Source organism: Rattus norvegicus, chromosome 13 (genome assembly GCF_021556685.1).
Source record: "Rattus norvegicus strain SHRSP/BbbUtx chromosome 13, alternate assembly SHRSP_T2T, whole genome shotgun sequence".
Classification (NCBI taxonomy): domain Eukaryota; kingdom Metazoa; phylum Chordata; class Mammalia; order Rodentia; family Muridae; genus Rattus; species Rattus norvegicus.
The window spans coordinates 69,250,095-69,268,328 of NC_141546.1; the positions used below are offsets into that span (position 1 = coordinate 69,250,095).

Below are 18,234 nucleotides of genomic sequence, written 5' to 3' on the forward strand. Positions count from 1 at the left end.
TGATGACAGCAAGAAAAACTTTCCAGGTAGTGACTATAAGTATTATGATATGCATGTCCTCCCAGCATGCTGTGGTGTCTACACACAGTATTTCATTTGACTTTTGCTGTAATTCTATGAGACATCTAGGGAGATCTGTCTTTCCCTTTGTACATCAGTGAAAACACTATGAATGGAGATCAGCACTTTCACCAAAGCTAACACAGTCAGTGACTGACAGATATAGGATTCAAAGCCAGTTTTTCACATACTAAAGCTGGTATTTTCCTTCTCATATCATAGAGGTGAGGGTTTTAAAAGATCTGGGGAAGAGCAGGTGGCAGATTAGTGTTCTTGGGGTGTTCTATACCTTTCTAAAATCAATTCTGTGCAGCAAGATTATTATACCCATTTTGTAGACCACCCCACTGCAGTCAACACTGTCTCATCCCTGGGAATGAAGAATCCCTTAAAAGAAAGGAATATGTTTTTGAGAAAGGTAGTATCTGATTTGATAGAAACTTCTAGAATGACCATGGCTAATGGATACCCTGGCAGCAATAGTGCAGGAGCCCCAGTTCCCCTGACCACTCTCACAACTAAACTGTGAGGATTCGGTTATACAGTTGAGGCCGTAATATGATCACAGTGGCAGGAGCAAAGGCAGAGCTTAAAATCTAGAATTCTAATAGTTTTTTGGCTCTGCATTCCATAATTCTAGGAAGGAACCATCTGAAGACTAATGGAGATAAGCTGATATTTCCTGTATCCTGGCTGAAGCAAACCTCAGCCAACTCAGTGAAAGCAAACCAGTTCTCCTGTATGGGTTTGTGACTGCCCAGCCATCTAACAGCTTCTACAAGATAACCAACCCTCTTAGAAGATAGTGCTTACCTTGGTCAGCTCCTGGGCATTGGCGAGATTGTCCACAGCGATAGCCAAGAATACATTCAGCAGTGTGTCTGTGGGTATGGGTCAAGGATGGACAGGCAGGAAAAGAAAAAGGCTTCAGTAGGTCTGGGAGGGTACCTCCAGGGCTTTCCTGACTCAACACTGGAAGAAGTTGCCAAGGCCACAAGAGAAGAAATGGGGTAATATGTGTCCTTCCTCCTTCCATAGTTTTCCTCTTTGCATAGAATAATAAGGTAAGCCTTGAATCAAACCATTTGTGAGGGCAAACAGGGTGAGGAAGCACCCAGACAGCCATGGCATTGATGAGTAGCAACAGGCAACAAAAGGATCATTGAGAAATATGTTCAGGGAGCTGAGTGTCAGTGCTCATTTCTCCCTCCTGGAAGGCGGGAGACACCTTTGGACCAGTGGATATGGTGGACATCCTGCCACTCTTTCTTCAAAAGCAGCAGGAAATGAGACCAGTTGTTTCTGTAATGGGGTGCTGACTTTTCTCGTTCTTATTAGGATTCCAGGGAGCTTCCAGGATTCGTTTGGCAAATGTCAGAGCAAGGACAAGATTTGTGCTGAAATCTACTTCTACTACATGCTCTAACTCCTGACTCTCCATCTTCTTTGTTTGAGGCCCCTACCTTGTGGAACATCAAACTAGTCCTACCCTAAAAGGATGGTTCTGTCTACTTAGAGAGTAGCAGGAAAGTCATGGGGCTGCCACTGTGATAGACTGGCCTTCCTTTTCATCAATGTATCAGATAGCTTCTTTTTATGCATTCCTTATGTCTAGTTTATAATCTGTTCCTACTAGTAGAAGTTCTCATGGGAGAAGCTGAAAAGAACATCTTTTCTTTGTGAGGCTATATGCAAAAACTGCAGCCTCGTCAGAGTGTCCCTCTGTGTTTCAAAACCCAATTCAAGGTGAATATCACTTTTCTGGACACCTAATGTTTACACAAATATTCACAGTTTATAAGATGCATTTAAGCCAGGCATAGCGGTACCCACCTTTAATCCCAGTACTTGGTAGACAGAGTCAGGATGGTCTACATAGTGGGCTTTAGAATAGCCAGAGCTGTATAGTGAGACCCTGTCTCAAAAAATATGCATTTAGTAATTATTTCATTCAATTCTTTTAGTTAGTAAAAGAGATATCATTATCTTCTTTTGAGATGTGAAAAAAAACTCAGAAGGAACAAGACACTTTTTGGAGACCACACACCTAGCTGATGAAGAATGTCCCAAGGACTCAAAACTCAGTCTTCTTGGTCTAGATGTTTTTGACAAGTGTTTCAGTCTTGTTCCTGTTGCTATAAACAAATACCCCAACAAGAGTTGGGTTTATTTTAGCCCCCAATGCCAGGTTCTGGCAGTCACAGCAGAGCAATGAAAAGAGCAGAGACTTGAAATAAGCTTTAACTCTTTCCTCTCTGTACCTGACTATGAGCTGTGACTCACTGCTTCAAGTTTCTGCTGCATTGGCTTCCTCACAATGATGTACCATAGCCTGGAACAGTGACCTAAAGCAGGCTCTTTCCTCCTCTAAGTGGCTTTTGTCAGGGTATTTTCCCCATCAGCAACAGAGTAAGACTGAGGACATGAGATTTACGATCTGGAGTTATAGAATCTCACTGTTAGTCATCCTCTACGGTGTATTGACTTGGTGTGATCTGGTATTTTCTTACAAGGTAAAGAATAGGCAAATCAGTATCTATGCAGCCAAAACAGTTTTACACATAATGTCAATACAATAGCCATTGATACTTAATGCTATTAGCGCTAATTTTGTACTATTTATTTTGAAGTTTTATGACATGATAGTCTCTGCTGTATATAAATGTGTAATTAATTAACTAGTCCTATAATCTTCCCACTATTTCAGTATACACGATCTCAGGCCTCACATATTTTATAGGCCTTGCCGTATCTCCATCCACTCAACAAACTTATGATTTGTATAGTCTGTAGATTTAGGTAGTTGCCCCTTTAAATGCTTATATTCTTCACAGAATTAGTGTACAGATTCCTTAAGGTGAAAATCTTGTTTTCTTTAGTCATAGTAAGCATGGCCTATGGCCTCTCACCCTGCTTATCCAAGCCCTATCACCACCACCATCACGATCATCACCATCACCATCACCACCACTACCACCATCATCTCTACCACCACTGCCACCACCTCCTCATCAAAGACTGGTGCAGGGAAGTGGCCAGAATACAGAAGAACAACTTAGGAGGATACAGTTTCCAAACAAGGTGAGCACAATGAAGTAGATGGCAGACCACATGCCTGAGCTCACCCCACCCTGGGAGCGGATGCCGTTATACATCACTTCATTCCAGTCTTCCCCTGTCAGGATCTACATTGGACAAACAATAGGCAGGTCAAGACTCAGGGTTGGTGGAGAAGATGGGTCCACTGTGAAGGGCAAATATCAGGGCTGGATCTTATCTATCTATTTCCTTGCTTGACTTCCTGCTAAGGTAGGGGAGAAAGCCATTCCCATAAATTAACAATCTTGTTTTTATATGGAAGGAATTACAGACATTTGATGTAAAAAGAGGAAAAAAAGAAATACTCCATTTCCTCACATTTCTGAGTTCCTCTCCCTTCTAGGCTGGGCACACCTTTAGGGAAACCCACTAATCTAAGAGTCTGATCTCTACCTTATTCTTCCCAGGGTGACAACATAGCATTCCCAAGACAGCAGCATTATTGTGGAAAGCCTCAGTGATTCTAGATGGAAAACTGGGTTCTAATTCAGCCACATATTCTGTCTAAGCTGTACTTTTCTTTCACCTAAAAGATTCTAAAATACTATTCAGATTGAGTTTTCTCTCTGACTTAAAAAAAAAAAAAACAGCTTTTAAACATTGTTCCTACTATTTCGAGATGGCAGTGGAAAGAGATCCCATTACCTCATTAAGTTGAACATAGGTCAGGAAATATCCAGATTGCAGATTTTAGACAAGCCATAAATGTGATTTGTGACTGAATACCCCAGAATTGATGTCTTGCAAACTTACAGGTACAGGGAGAAGGGTGACTGACTAGGTTATTGAGAAAAAGCCATTTGCTGGCAGTAACCGAGGCCCAGGAGTTTGAGAGATGGTTGTAAAATAATTCCTCAAACACGAGGCATACTCTGAGGTATAATCTGGGAAGAAAACAGGAGCCCTAACCACTCAAGACACCGCCTTCTTACACTGCTTGGTCTATGGGCCCCACAAAACACTTCTGAGCTATCAGTTGGCCTCATACCTGGAACACTGTCATGATAGCTGCAGGGAAGGTATCAAAATTAGCCGAAGGAGTCCCATCATTAAAGTTAAACCTGCAAAGGAAATCAGGGAGAAGAGAATCTCATTTTCCAAGTTCTCCAGACTTGAGCTTGCAGTTTTCATCACTTCTCTTTTCTCCCCATCACCCCTCCCCTTACTGCTCTCCATTGACCATGTGTCTGAAAAAAAATCATGAGCTTTGAAAGGTACACATCAAGAGACAAAGTTTGGGCTGATCAGCAGTTATGAAGTTCCACACTGATCATTCCACAGAGAGCTTCAAAGGGATAGGTCCTCCAGCAAGAACCATTTTCAGAATATATATATATATATATATATATGTATATATATATATATATATATTAACAGCAGAGACATTTGTTTCTCAAGTCTATCTAGACTCTTCAGACCAAGAGCATACAAGATGGTAATACACCAAACCAATCACCTTGGTACTTCCAGTCCTAAGACTGAGAGCTTCTTTGATATGGGAAAGCCCCTGGCCCTTACCTGCCTCCAAAGAGCTGCATTCCCAGGAGAGCAAAGACAACAATGAAGAGGAAGAGGAGGAAGAGTAAGCTGATGATAGACTTCATGGAGCTCATCAAGGAAACAACCAGATTCCGGAGGGATGCCCAATACCTGTGAAACCCAGACAAGGTCACAGGTATGACACAGTACCATGTCTTTCCCAAGGCTAGCTTGCCATTTGCCTATAAGTCTGAGAACAACTGCCTTTGTGAAAATAAGGTGGTCCTCCCCTGGGAAATGTGGAACTCAGTGTTTTGTCATTGAGTTTCCTGGTCTTTAGGAAAGGGAGATAGGAAGAATGGGAAAGCAAGGGGAGAACACAATAAGAGTTCTGTTCTCAAAGGTGGCAGGAAAAAGCCAGATGGCACCACTTACTTGGTTATTTTAAATATCCTTAGGAGCCGGAGAGCTCGTAAGACACTGATTCCAAAAGATGTGCCAGGTCGGAAGATTGCCCAAACGACCTCAAAGATGCTGCCCACTGTGACCTAAGAGACAAACCCAGCCACATTGAGAAGAGGGAGAGGGAAGACAGAAGTATCTTGGTACTTAGTATACAGCCATCAACTCTCACTAGGGCCTGGTAAAATTGAGACTTTCCCTCCCCAACCAGCCCTAACTCTATCATGCTGTACACATGAGAAACTACCAAAGAAAAATGGCTACATACCCGCCTACACACACACTGTTCCCCTTCTCCTTCCTCACTTTAAATCTGCTTAGTGAGCATTGGTTTACTGACTTGGCCTTAGTGAAATCACGATGCCCAGTCACTGCTTTTGCACAAATTTGATAGCAATGCATCCCGCATCACATTACCTTGGATACACAGACAAAGGAGTGGTACCCAAACCATGGAAACCAATTAAGGTGTCCACATTCTCTCAGCATTCCAGACTGCAGCGCTGCTCAGAATATTTAGGTGCTGTTGTGTTAAATATCTTTCAGGAACTGAGGCCTTGTAATTCTTGATGTAATAGTGTCTTTGCTGACCTAGGGTCTGATTGCTATAGGAAGTCATAATTGCAATTATCATTTCAAGATTATTGTTTATGGGAATTGGAACAGAACCCAGGACCTCCTCTGTACATCCTAGGCAAGCGGTCTATCAACACTGTACAGCTTTAACTTCTGCATTTTGAGAGTTTTTTGATTACTTTAATTATGTGTATGTGTATGTGTGAGTACAGTGGCCCAGGTGGTTGTAAGCCTCCTGACATGTGTGTTAGATGCCCAATTGGAGCTCTTTGATAGGATAGCAAGCACCCCTAACCATTATGTCACCTTTCCAGCCCCCCCAACTTTTGTTTTCTGAAACAGAGTTTCACTACATAGCTCAGGCAGGTTGTAATCTACTGCACAGCCAAGGCTGGCCTCAAACTTGTGGCCCTTTGGCTTCGGCATCCTGAGAATTGGGATTACAGGAGCACACCACTATGGCTGGCTCTGAGTTGTTTTGAGATCATATAATTATGAAATGTTGACGATGTCGTAGGCATCAGACTGGGGGAGAATAATGACAATGAGTTCTCAAAGCAAAGCTGAGGAATACGTATATGAGAGAAATCATGGTTAAAATGGTCTCTGACTAGCTATTATGCCTGAAAATTGCCTGTGCTCAGAACCGTATGTTCTTGGTGAAAATGGAGATTGGCAAGTGCTCTGAATCTTTATCACCTGACTGGAGCTTTGGCAGAAAAGGAAAGGGGTTTTGTAGACAGAGAGCTGGCTCAGAAACCTCTGGTCCTGCTACTTTGTTCTGATGTGAAACAGGTCTGTGAGCTGAGCATTGCCGTTTCTCTCACTTTATGAGTAGAGGGCAGGCTTACTCCTAACACCTCATGCCTTTTTCGGGACTCCTGGAGGCAGCACAGGAAGTCAATGTGTGTGAATGTACCCTGAGCATCACTAGCAACACTAGCTAACTAACTAACTAACTAACTAACTAGAAATGCACCTCAATATTATATAGAAAGTTAACTGCTTGATGTAATATTCTGCATGGAGTCATGTTAATACAAGAGTGTGTGAGTTCATATGAGGGCATATGGAGACAATTATGCTCATTTTAAACTGAAGTAGGAAATAAACAAATGTATAGCCTCTTTCTTCTAAAGCTACCTCTGGAATTAAGTCCTTTGTCCTTCTCTCCCAGACTTCTCCCAGGATAATAAGTAGTTCAAAATTCTGGCTATGAGTCGCTTTGTAAAATCTCACTGAGCTATATAGTTAAATGTACACTCTTTAGTATATGTGTTATACATCAATAAAAACACTAAAACCCAAAGAGGTCTTTAAAAGCCGAACAAACCCTTGCCTGGCAAGGATTCGCTGGCTTCTGAACTCCCTTTTTCTCTTCATATCCATTGCCCCTTTACAACTTACAACCTCAGTGTCTCGTGCTGAGTGGCACACTGCACTGCTTATCTAAACCCAGGGCCTATCAACAAGAAACTGAAGGACAGGCAGGCTTCCGTGGACTTACCCCAAAATCAAAGCAGTTGAAGGATGAGTGAAAATAAAGGCGTGGCCCCATGCCATACATCTTCAGGGACATCTCCAACAGGAAGAGTCCCAGAAACAAAAATTCTGCATAGTCTGAAAGCATCAAGGGTAGAATCATTCGTTTCACGGGTGGTAGTAGTTCCTCTGCTCTCCCACTAACACACACCCGAGTGAGGAGCCCCAGATCCCAACATGTAAGAAGTCAGCATTGGGCAAAGCCTAATTTCTGAACACCGTGAGCCCCCAGCCCAACCAACAGTTGCCCTTTAGCAACAGGAAGGGGGTTATCTGTGGCCTTCAAGCAGAGGGCGGTACTCAGAGAAGAAAGGTCTCTACTGTAGACTGGCTGAGAGGATCCTCCACTATACCACTCCGTGTAACAGTCTCCTGGCCATCACTCATACCCAAAAGCAGTCATATTCAGAGCAGACTTATATGTTCCTCCCCCCACCCCCACGCCCCAGTCCATTTGATGTATCTATTGTTCTTAGGACATTTTCCCCAGCACTTCATGATTCAAATTCTTTACACCACTGAACCCTCATAAGAAACATCTAGGACCCAAGGTACAACTCTAATTCATTGTTACTATTGTTGTGTTGTTAAATGCCAGCAGTGATTGTTTATACCCCACTGGTAATGAAGGCTGTAAGCAGTTATTTGAGAACCCATCTTCCATTGGGGCACCTTTGGCTTCCTTTAGTGTGAACAGTTAGCTTGCTTTGTGCCCTTGAAGTCATCCATGCAAACAACAGACCCACCCACTTGAGGGGACAGCAGTTGCTGTTCACTTACAGAGGAGGTGAGTGAGCCACTGTGGCTGGTTGTGATGAACGATGGCCACACAGGCAGTATTGAGAGCCACAACACTCAGGACAATCCAGTAGAACACTTGCGACTTGACCATGTGTCGGATAGAGATACGCAGAAGCCGTTCCTTGTGCCGGAAATAGGAGGCTCCATCTACTTTTGTGCTCTTGATACTGGCTCTGGCAAGAGGTGTGCCTAATGAAGGGAAATGAGGAGGAATGAGGCTACATATATATGCAAGGCTTACCCTCCACGATCAGGTGGCATCCAAAGGGCAAGTTGGACAGCTTGAGTACCAGGGCGAGGTGACTGCCACATTGCAGAACTGGGCAACCCCTATAATTATGGGCTAAGTAATCTCCACAGGAAGAAACCCTGATTTTGCTCTCCAGGCACTCAATTCCTAGGAAACTGAAAGATTCCCAAGCAGGACACCAGGCAGACACCCAGCATCTTGAATCCTAATAGGATCGTCTTTATATCTGTAACAAATGAAGCTTCTCTCTGCCCTTTCCTTTCAGATATGCTTCGGACACCGGAATCCTTCTGCTGCACTTGTGATATTTCTGCCACTGGCAACATAGAGCAGCAATGGGCTCTGTAAGTCTCTTCTGCTTTTTAGGATGGAGTGAAATCCTGCCCTTTTTTCTGGGGAGGAAAAAACCTGTCATCGGCCAGAATCTGGAAGAAAACCTAGGATTGAACTGTCATCATATCAGTGGGGTGTCAAAAGGAATTAGTTTAAATTTCACAGGATGGAAGTAGGTTGGTGCTACTACGGTTAAGCAAATGGCTTCAACTCCTCTCATGTGGGTCACTAGAAGAAATAGGTCCTCAGGATCCTTGAGTTGAGTATCCCTTATCCAAAATATATGGACCAGAAGCAGTTCAGATTTCAGAGAACTAGGTTAGTGATTGCACTACCAGCTGCACATGAGAAAGTATCTTGGGGGTGGGAACCCACATCTACAAATAAAATTCACGTATGTTTCAGATACATCTTATACGCCTAGGCTGAAGGTAAGTAACCTCATATAATATTTTAAATAACTTTTGGGAGAAACCAAAGTTTCATGGTGTGGAATTTGCCACTTGTAGTGCCATAGCATTGTTTTGTTTGTTTGCTTGTTTCTTTTTTTAAAAAAGTCTAATTCTGGAACAGTTCAGATTTTGGATTTTTAGATTAGGGATACTCAACTTGTATCCCAATGTGGGTTCTCACTGTCACACCCAGGAGAGAGAGGACACATCTGCAAATAAGATCCATCTGTCACACTTGAAGAACCCTACACCCCGAGTTTCATGTACACAGCATCCCCTGGTCGTCTTTTCTGTAAATCATTGTCATCTAGGTTAGATTCCCACGCCTTCCCTTAATTATGTCCCTAGATTCTGGATCCTTTGGGTTCTTTTTCCTCCTTGTAGTTCTTCTCAAAAGACAGGAGCTTCATTTCATGGGAGATCCAGAGTAGTAAAAGAAGATCTAACTGGATCACTCACCCACTGAAGAGATATCAACGCAGTGCTCATCGCTGGAGTCTCGGGTCATGGCCTCCGTCCGGCTCCTTTTGATGGTTGCCCTTCGAAGCACTACGCCAGGGAAGGGGAAGGCCAGTGAGAGGCCATAAGTACACCCAGATCATCCTGGACAAAACTTTGAGGGCTGTGGGCAAGAGGCCTTGTGCAAGGGCCCTGTGACACAGGTGTTGGCCTTTAATACTGGAGCCAGGGTGATGGGACTCTGGAGTCTACAGAATGGCAGGCAGCGCGCTGTGCTTGCCAGTACCTGCAGATGTTCATAGGTTTTGAATCCCAGTTGGAGTTTATCTAATCTAATCGCTGTAGGTAAACAGACCCTCCTTATCTATTTATTCTGGCTCTTCCTAAACAATGGCATTTCCCGGTAACAAAAGTGGTCCCAAGATGATCCCCATCCATTTTAATAGCAGATCCCTTCATAGACCATCGGTTGTATGATGGTCTTTTCATTGAGCTCTATCAATCACACACCCTGGAACAATGCAACTCTTGGGTTTCATTTCCATCACTTTAAAAGGCATTTAAATCTGTGACTCAATTCTCATCATTTTAAAGCATGAGGGATTTTATTACAGAGAGACTCTCGTGTTTCAAATCCCAGTGTGCCCCCTCTTCTTTCTTTCTCCTCTTTGATCAAGAGAGATTGCCACCGCCTAAGAGGGCAAATACTAACGAAGCACGACTCGCAGCTCTTCCTTACCTTCCAAGGCTGATGTTCCCGAGTTTTTATTTTCTTCAGCAAGCATGACTTCCTCTGTATGGAAACAAATGGTTTAGTAAATCATCTGTAAATGCCAAATTATTTTGCAAAGCGAAAATCCCTCAGGGACAGCTCTGGCTTCAGGAGACAGAGAGAGTGTTTAAAAAGGAGTTCAGAGCACATTGTGGGCACCGGCATGGAGAGAAATCAAGTCTCACTGGAACACGAGCTTCTCAGAACAAGGAGGGTGTGTAGTGAGGGGCTCCTGGGGCATGCTGACAAAGTTGAGGGTTCTTATAACTGATGCCCCATGGGGGCAGGAAGAAGTAGTATTTCTTGTTAAAGCCTTCTAAGAGTGAAAATGTTCTATTTCTGTTATTTCTACCCAAGTTCCTTTCTCTACCAAGCCCTCAGAAAGTACCTGCTTCCTGTCTCCCAGGTTACAGCATTTGTCCTCTCATCCAGGAAGTAAGGCTGTTCTGCACGTTCATGACTGTAAGGCAGGAGAGGGGAAGAGCCCAAGGGTCTTCAGAGAGAAGGCAGGCATGCTTCTGTATGTCCCCACCAACTCTACCTAGCTTTTGTTGACCAGCACTTGAGCTAAGGAGTTGTGAATACACCCTTGAGTCTTGTGTGTGTGTGTGTGTGTGTGTGTGTGTGTGTGTGTGTGTGTGTGTGGTTTTGTCTCTGGTTCCTGGCACAGAGCTGTCTTTTGTATGCTAATGAGATGATTTGTAGCAAGAAAGGGCCCAGGAAAACTTAAGGATAGGAGCTGGTAGCTGGGGAAAAAACTCAGCCACATGACCAAGAGGTAGAATTTGTATACTCATTCCTACCTGTGAGAAAGAGAGGTGAGCCAGGGATCATTGTTCTAGTATCAGTGACCAACAACTTAATCCAACATTCCTATGTATGGAAACCTCTACAAACTTCCCACACAATGTACTTTGAGAATTTCTAGGTCAGTGAACACCTTTGTATACTTAGAGGACGGTGAATCTCATCCTTTACTTTACCCTGTACATCCATGATCTATACTGTTTCTAAGTTGTATTTTATATTAAGCAGTAACTAGCCTTTTCCCAAAGTCTAGAAATTATTCTTTTAAAAAATTCATCGAGTTGATGAGAGGCAGGGATTTAAAGAATTTCCAAATATCCATTTGGCCAGACAGAATTAAGGTCCCACTTTCTGGCTTCTGAAGTAGAGATAGCCCAAGACAAAGGCTTTAACCTATAGAATATGCACTATCTTCATGGGATGTTTAGTGTCAGAATCCATTCTTGAATACACGGTGGGTGCCGGCAAATTGAATGGCCCATTGGTGCTGGGACATTCAATCCTTTGTTGGTATATGAAAAGATATCACAGAGTTCTTTTTTTCGGAGCTGGGGACCGAACCCAGGGCCTTTCACTTCCTAGGTAAACGCTCTACCACTGAGCTAAATCCCCAGCCCCATCACAGAGTTATTAAGGTCTCTTTCCCCAGGCTTCCTCTCTTCAGGAGCAGAGTCATCAATGAAGTATCAACTGATGGAGAGACTTATATGAATAGACCTCATTACCATCCCCTTCAAAGGGACCAACAATACAGCCTTTCTGTACCTGCTGCTCTCCAAGGTACCCTTCTAAGAATGATGGTGTTAAGTTTTGACCTCTACCCTACTTTAGCCCATAGGTGCTTTGACAATCTTTTCCAAATATTCAAGCCATTGGGGAAAGCTTGCAGCAGACCTTATCAAACAATGGTTTCATGTATGCCCTTATAGCAATTAACAGACAAGTAGAAAAGGGTAAAGCCATCACCGGTATTCTACCTTCATATAAAATTGAGAGCATACAGAATGCATTTTCCAGGGAACGTTTGGAGGTTTGGACATTACTATGCAGGATAGTCATTACAGTACATCATAATGTTTAGCTTAGGACTCCAAGTACAGCCTCTGGTGAAATTCCACGTTAACAGGTGAAGTGTTACAGGTGGGGTGCTGCTTCATGCAGACATATAAGGTTTTTAATGCACTTTATAAAACATTTGGAAGGTAGCATTGTAAAAATCAAATCCCTGATAAACTATATTATAGCAAACTTAATTACCTTAGCCAGACGTCGCTTTTGCTATGCGCATTGCCTGACTTTGAAATGGGCAGATATGAGAGCTCCCGGGAGGTATGGAAGATGTGCAGGGCTGCTGAGGGTTTCTGAGAAGCACTTCAAGGGCTCTAGATGTGCTAAAACCACCCTTCCCCCACCAATGCCTTTTGCCAAGTTCGCTTTCGAACTTGAGTGTCTTTCCAGGGAAATGTTACCCATATGTCTGATTCGCTCACGCTCCACTTGTAGAGGGGAGGGCCAGGAAGCACAGTTAGATGTTTGCAGCGCTTCTTTTTCTTAGGAGGGGGAAGAGGGCTGCCTTCGCTAACTGGAAAAAAGGGAAATGTTGGAATTTTGCAAGTATTGGGAAAGCATGCTGCCAAAAGGAGCCACATTCTATGGCACCTGACCCTGGGTAGGGTCACGGTCTGGCCTGAGAGAAGCCTGTTCTGGGTTTTCTGCCAGCTCGCTCAGCACTTTGTCAGATGGCTCTACTACTGAGGACGCCAAGGACAGTTGGGAACTTCAAGCTGCCTGCCTGGCCTGGAGGCAAATCAGCTTGCCTTCCCACGTAAGGCGGACTTGCCATTCTGGGAAGAGGGAGGCGAGATTTATATCCCCCTCACCCTTACTCAGTAGGCTGGAGAAGAAAGGGGTGAAATGGACACACAATCAAAATGCCTACCTCCTGCCTTCAGGGATGACAAAGAAATGTAGATGTTCAAAACAGGGAGTATATGTCTAGCTTTTAATCCTACATATCCCCTCTCCACCCTTGTAGACTATTGAGAGTTGACTCCTGAACTTAAAGAGGGCTTTGGGATGTTGGTGGCACATGGGTGTAACTACGTCATTGCAAGTTCTCATGGAAGAATATGACTCAAAGAATGAAGCATCAAATCAAGGTCCCCATTGTCCCATTGTGACTTCCCCTTTTGTGATTGGCTTTCTACTAGGAATAGAGTAAGATGCTGACTGCCAGGTGAATTTTTTATTATTATTAAAAAAATCACTCTTTGCTCTAGACGAAAATGAAGATATATAACACCAATGCAATCCAGTCTTTAAAACAATAAGGAAAGCAAATGCTTCAGTTTTATTTGTCAGATCATGGATGATTAATGCTGCTCATAAGCACCTGAACTACCTTGAATATGGTGGCTCTGCATTAATGCCTTCATGGCAGGTCTGGACACATCCATATAGCTGGGTCCAAATTCTTTCCCTGAGTGAGCAGTGAATACAGCTTAGGTACTAGCTGAACACCTGTCCTTATTCCTGTCTCCTGCCTGGACAGCTACAGTGGCCCCATGGTCATCTCTTCTCTGCCTCTGGCCTTGTTCTCTAGGGTCTAATTCAAGTACTGCAAACATATGTTCCTTTAAAAATCTCAAGGCAAGACATCTGTGCTCACTAGAAAGCCCAGTGACCTATCAGGTCACACACATAACTGCTGTGACTGGTCTATGACTGCCTTCACGCTGCCTCCTCCACTTTTACCATGTTCTCATCCCCTATCTGTTGGGACCGCAGTGGCTACTCCCTTGAATCTGACTGGGCATTGTGATTCTCCTCTTCCAGATCTTTCCACCGTCAATCACTCATCTATTCCAAGTTTCTATACAAACAGGCCCATGCTCAATCTTTTTTTTTTTTTTAGAAACTGTAGCACAGCCTCACCCCACAACCTTGCTTGATCTATTTTTCCACCACTTCCTTGTGAGTTATTATTTATTCTGTTCATTGTTTCCTTCCCAACTCAAGAAGAATCATTTCCCGGAGACATGAACTTTGTAATCATGCTGGTCTGTTTGGCTCAAAGTAGTCACTCAATCTATATTTGCTGAATGCACGGATTATCAGTCATAGGGCAGAGCAAAATATAAAATAACACCAGGCTGCCCTTTTTTTTTCTCAGCACTAGATTTTGTACTCTTTTCCTGAGCTCAGTTTGATAACGCTCCCATTTTGTGGAAGGTGATTAGTTAAAAGGGGGAGAGTTAGACTCTAGAAGACCTCAAAGCAGAAGAGGAGCCTAAACACTCACTGAGCACTCTGTGCTACTCTCTAGGTTGCCCATTGGATGGGAGTCTTAGAGATACTGGGCAGGGTTAGTTGACTACACATGCGCAGTTACGCACCAGTCCTCTCATCCTAAACCTTACCTGCTTTGTCTATCCAGGCGCGGTAGCCATTCAACTCGCGCTCAATCTGTTGCTGACGCCGGAGCTTCATGAATGCTCTTCGGTTCTCCACTCTCTCTCTTTCTTTGGCAAATTCCCTGTGGACAACAAGGACAGTCCCCTGAATTTGCATAACACCATGATGAAGAGAAAGAATGAAGCAAGAATGAGAATTTGGACTCCTCTGTTTGCCTCATTTCTACTTTCTGCAAGATGATCTCCCTCTAGTGTTCTACAGAAGGGAGCTTCATTCTACCACAGGCAAGAGGCCTCCCCATCCTTGCTCTGTTCTCCAGACTAAAAAGAGCTTTTCCAGCCACATGGCAGTATCAGAATGCTATGGTCTATGTCTTCAGAGACAATGGAAAATCCTTAAATCTCTCAAAGCCACTTCCCTCCTTCATGTTTTCCATAAGTAGTTGAATTGCATTCACCAGTAAGTGTGTGCAAGTCCTATATGAGGGTTTTCAAGCCCACAAACTGATGTAATCCTCACAAGGCTCTGATAAAACACTGATAACATCCCCATTGGGCAGAGCAGGCAGTTGACACTCAGAGAAGTAATTTGCAAACTCAGATCATTGGAGCTGGGCTGCCATGGTGTGCAGTATATTGTGGTATTCAATAGGGAAAGTCAGTAACACTCACAACGTGAAGGACTAAGGGCTGCTGGTGTCTGGTGTCCATTAAATAAGAAAGGAAGATGGGCTAGGACCATGGGAAGGGGAATGTGGCAGAGGATGCTAAGACTGAGGGAAAGTGGAAGTGAAGGTCAAGAGGAAGAAAAAGCCCAGCAACAGGTTCAGGAATTCTATGGCATAGGAAAGAGACTAAATCTTGGAGCTCCAGAGACAGTTCAGTTAGCAAAGTGCTTGACACACAAACGTGAAACCCTTAGCTTGACCCCCAGAATGCATATAAAAAAGCCAGATATGGTGACATGCACTTGTAACCCCAGCGTTAGGGGAAATACAGAAAGGGACAGATCCCTAGGTCACACTGGCCAGCTAGCCTAGCTCAAAGTCAGTGTCTGGTCCTACCTCAAGCAATTTAGTAGACAGTTCCTGAGTCCTGATTCCCAAGGTTTATCTCTGACTTCCATGTGCATGTATACACAAAGACACATAAAGTCTTATGCTCCAGAGCAGAAGGGACATGAAGAGAAGAGATGTAGGGAAGGGAGGGAAAGAAAAGCAGAAGAATGGAGCACAGAGTTCCTTGGTAGAAAAAGAAAAGATGAGCACATCCAATGGGTTATCAGATGGGAAATAACAAATCACCTGCTATTGAGATTCCCCAGAAACTATCACCACCAATCCTCTCTTAGTCACTGACTCTGGGGGGGGGGGGTTCTGATATTTTGATAGGGAATCCGCATATGATCGCTGAAGGTCTTGTTCCCCTGTTTCTGTTGATTGATGAATAAACATGCTAGAGGCCAATGAGCTGGGAGGAATAGGTGGGGATTCCAGTTTTTCCCAAAGGCAGGCTAGCAAACTAGAGAGAGGGGAGATTAACCATGCTTTGGAGGGGAAAAAAAACATCAGTCATATGAGATCTAGAGTGGAGTGGCCATTAGCCACTCTCTTGACCAGACCTAGGGTAACAGGCAGGAGGTTAGAAACATAACTAGGCTGAGGGCAAATTTAGGGTGCTGAGCTGGGACTAAAGGTAACTGAGCAACTAAAGTTGAGGGAAGATTTAAGGTGCTGAGCTGGGAGTGAAAAGAAGGGTGTTATGGTAGAGGAAGGCTTAAGAGTTTGACCATTGAGCTAAAGCAATAAAAAAATAAGCTTAAGTGTGGGTTTTATCCAAGGATCTGAGAGAACCTGGGCAGGGCCGATAGCTCAGTCTACCTGAAGCTTAAAGTGGGTTAGCAAAAGCTACATGCTACAACTACCCTTCCGGGCCAGCAACCCTTTGCTACTGTAGTCTTATAGGGGTACAGATGGAGGCTGTACTCAAGGTGATCCTCATAAATAAAGAACCATATCCAGCTAGAAAAGTTCCTGACAGATGTTCCCCAAAGTCCAGGGAAGATATGAGCCAGGGACTGAGGGATGTAACCTAGTTGGAGCAGAGGGGCAGGGACGCTGGTCTAACATGATACAGAGAGATGCCTACTTATGCTTTGCTTGAACTTCCTGTCAACGCTGAGCTGGTTTCCTTGGGTATAAGACCTGCTCGAAATGGTTGTGGTCAAGTTGAGGACATGAGGACAAGGCATGTGCTTGACTGAAACTACAGTGAGTTCCTAGCCATACTATGGAGGAAGAGAAGGAAAAGATGAAACTGGAGAGTGGCCAGAGATGCTGAGGGTCTGGGTAGCAGAACTCAAGGCATGGGATGCTTCCTGTAGTCTTCTTTTCTAGATTTCAGCCATTAAGAAGTAACGGTGGCCTGGGTAATTGGTGATAGTATCGCTACACAGCAATGATTTTACCATTGGTTCTTTGACTCCTAACTTAAACTTTAAGAGTTAAGTATTCTAAGTACTACATGGAGCTGATAGAAGAACTCAGACCTGGCTGCATAAAGAGCCCCAGTTCCTCAGCAGGGTGCCACTTAATATTGGGTAACCCCTCAGCATCTCCTTCCATTTCATAGCTTCATATATGCTCATGTCTTAAACTTCCAACAAGCTCTGGTAGCTGGGCTGTGAAAACTTCAACCTGAGGTAGCATTTTTAGTAAGATCACTACAAAGGAGAAACTCAGTAGGATCTAACCAGAGGAATGGGGGAAATTCCTGGGCATCTAGGATAAGCAATATCAATGTATCCAGTATATCTCTCAGAAAACTAAGTCTGAAGTATATGCTAAGTGGCTCTTTGATATGACAAGTGTCCGAGACCAGAGAAACACCGAAAAGAAACCATAATGCAGATATCTGAAATCCTACCTCCTTTCTCTACAGTTTCTGTGCAATTAATGTATACAGCAAATCCTGTGTCACTTCTCTTTGACCTCTATTACTACAGTGCAGTTTGATTTGGTGCAGACTTAGCCACCAAGTCCCTGTCTGGCCTCCCTATATTTGGAAAGTTTCTTGGTCCTTTGTTTTTCTGGCTGGCTTCCCTTTTCTCTGCAGTTTAGATCTCGTTTCCTTCTTCCTGGTTTCCTGGATGGATCTTATTGACCCAGAGCCACACATATAGGACCGAGCTTTTCTTTGCTTGCTTGTCTGTCTGTTTTTAAAGATGTCCAACCTTCACCACCCTCTCTGGCTGCTGAGGCACCAAGGAAGGGGAAGGGTACCAAGGTAGTTTGGTTATCAGATAGCTCTGTCGCTGTTGTTTGCTCATTGGCATCTGTGTATTTCCTGACTCTTCCCACCCTCTTCCTTGCTGTCATCCTCTCTGTGACAGACACTGAAGTTGTCCTCTGACTTCATGATTTACATGTCTGCCAGGCCTCACATACATGCATGTGTACCAGAGTGCATGTCTGCACAGAGAAAAAAAAATTAAAACTCATAGTTCATCGAAGCAAAACGACATATCTAAATAGCTACATAAAACATACTTTTAGAAAAGAGAACAAATCTTTGTGCCAAAAATTATTTCTTCCCATCGGCATGCCTGGTAGTCTGTAGACTCCATGAGGCCAGGCAAAGCCTACATGGCATCACACATGAACAGAATCTGAGAATTTTAACACAGCTATTCTGTAAAGTATAAAAATAAAACATTGCAGTTAATGTTCA

The 18,234-nt window shown here is 43.7% G+C and overlaps 1 protein-coding gene across 2 annotated transcripts in view; it reads right to left on the reverse strand.

Annotated features, from left to right (window-relative positions):
- The window catches only part of Cacna1e (calcium voltage-gated channel subunit alpha1 E), a 484,040-nt gene that overhangs the window by 83,953 nt on the left and 381,853 nt on the right, over positions 1-18,234 (reverse strand). For both annotated transcript variants that reach the window (XM_087581477.1, NM_019294.3), the window contains 10 exon segments: positions 14,512-14,627; positions 10,253-10,306; positions 9,514-9,603; positions 7,999-8,208; positions 7,184-7,296; positions 5,074-5,186; positions 4,678-4,809; positions 4,148-4,220; positions 3,128-3,245; positions 874-941 (listed from right to left, as the gene is read on the reverse strand). In XM_087581477.1, the coding sequence (XP_087437603.1) occupies positions 874-941; positions 3,128-3,245; positions 4,148-4,220; positions 4,678-4,809; positions 5,074-5,186; positions 7,184-7,296; positions 7,999-8,208; positions 9,514-9,603; positions 10,253-10,306; positions 14,512-14,627 (1,087 nt within the window).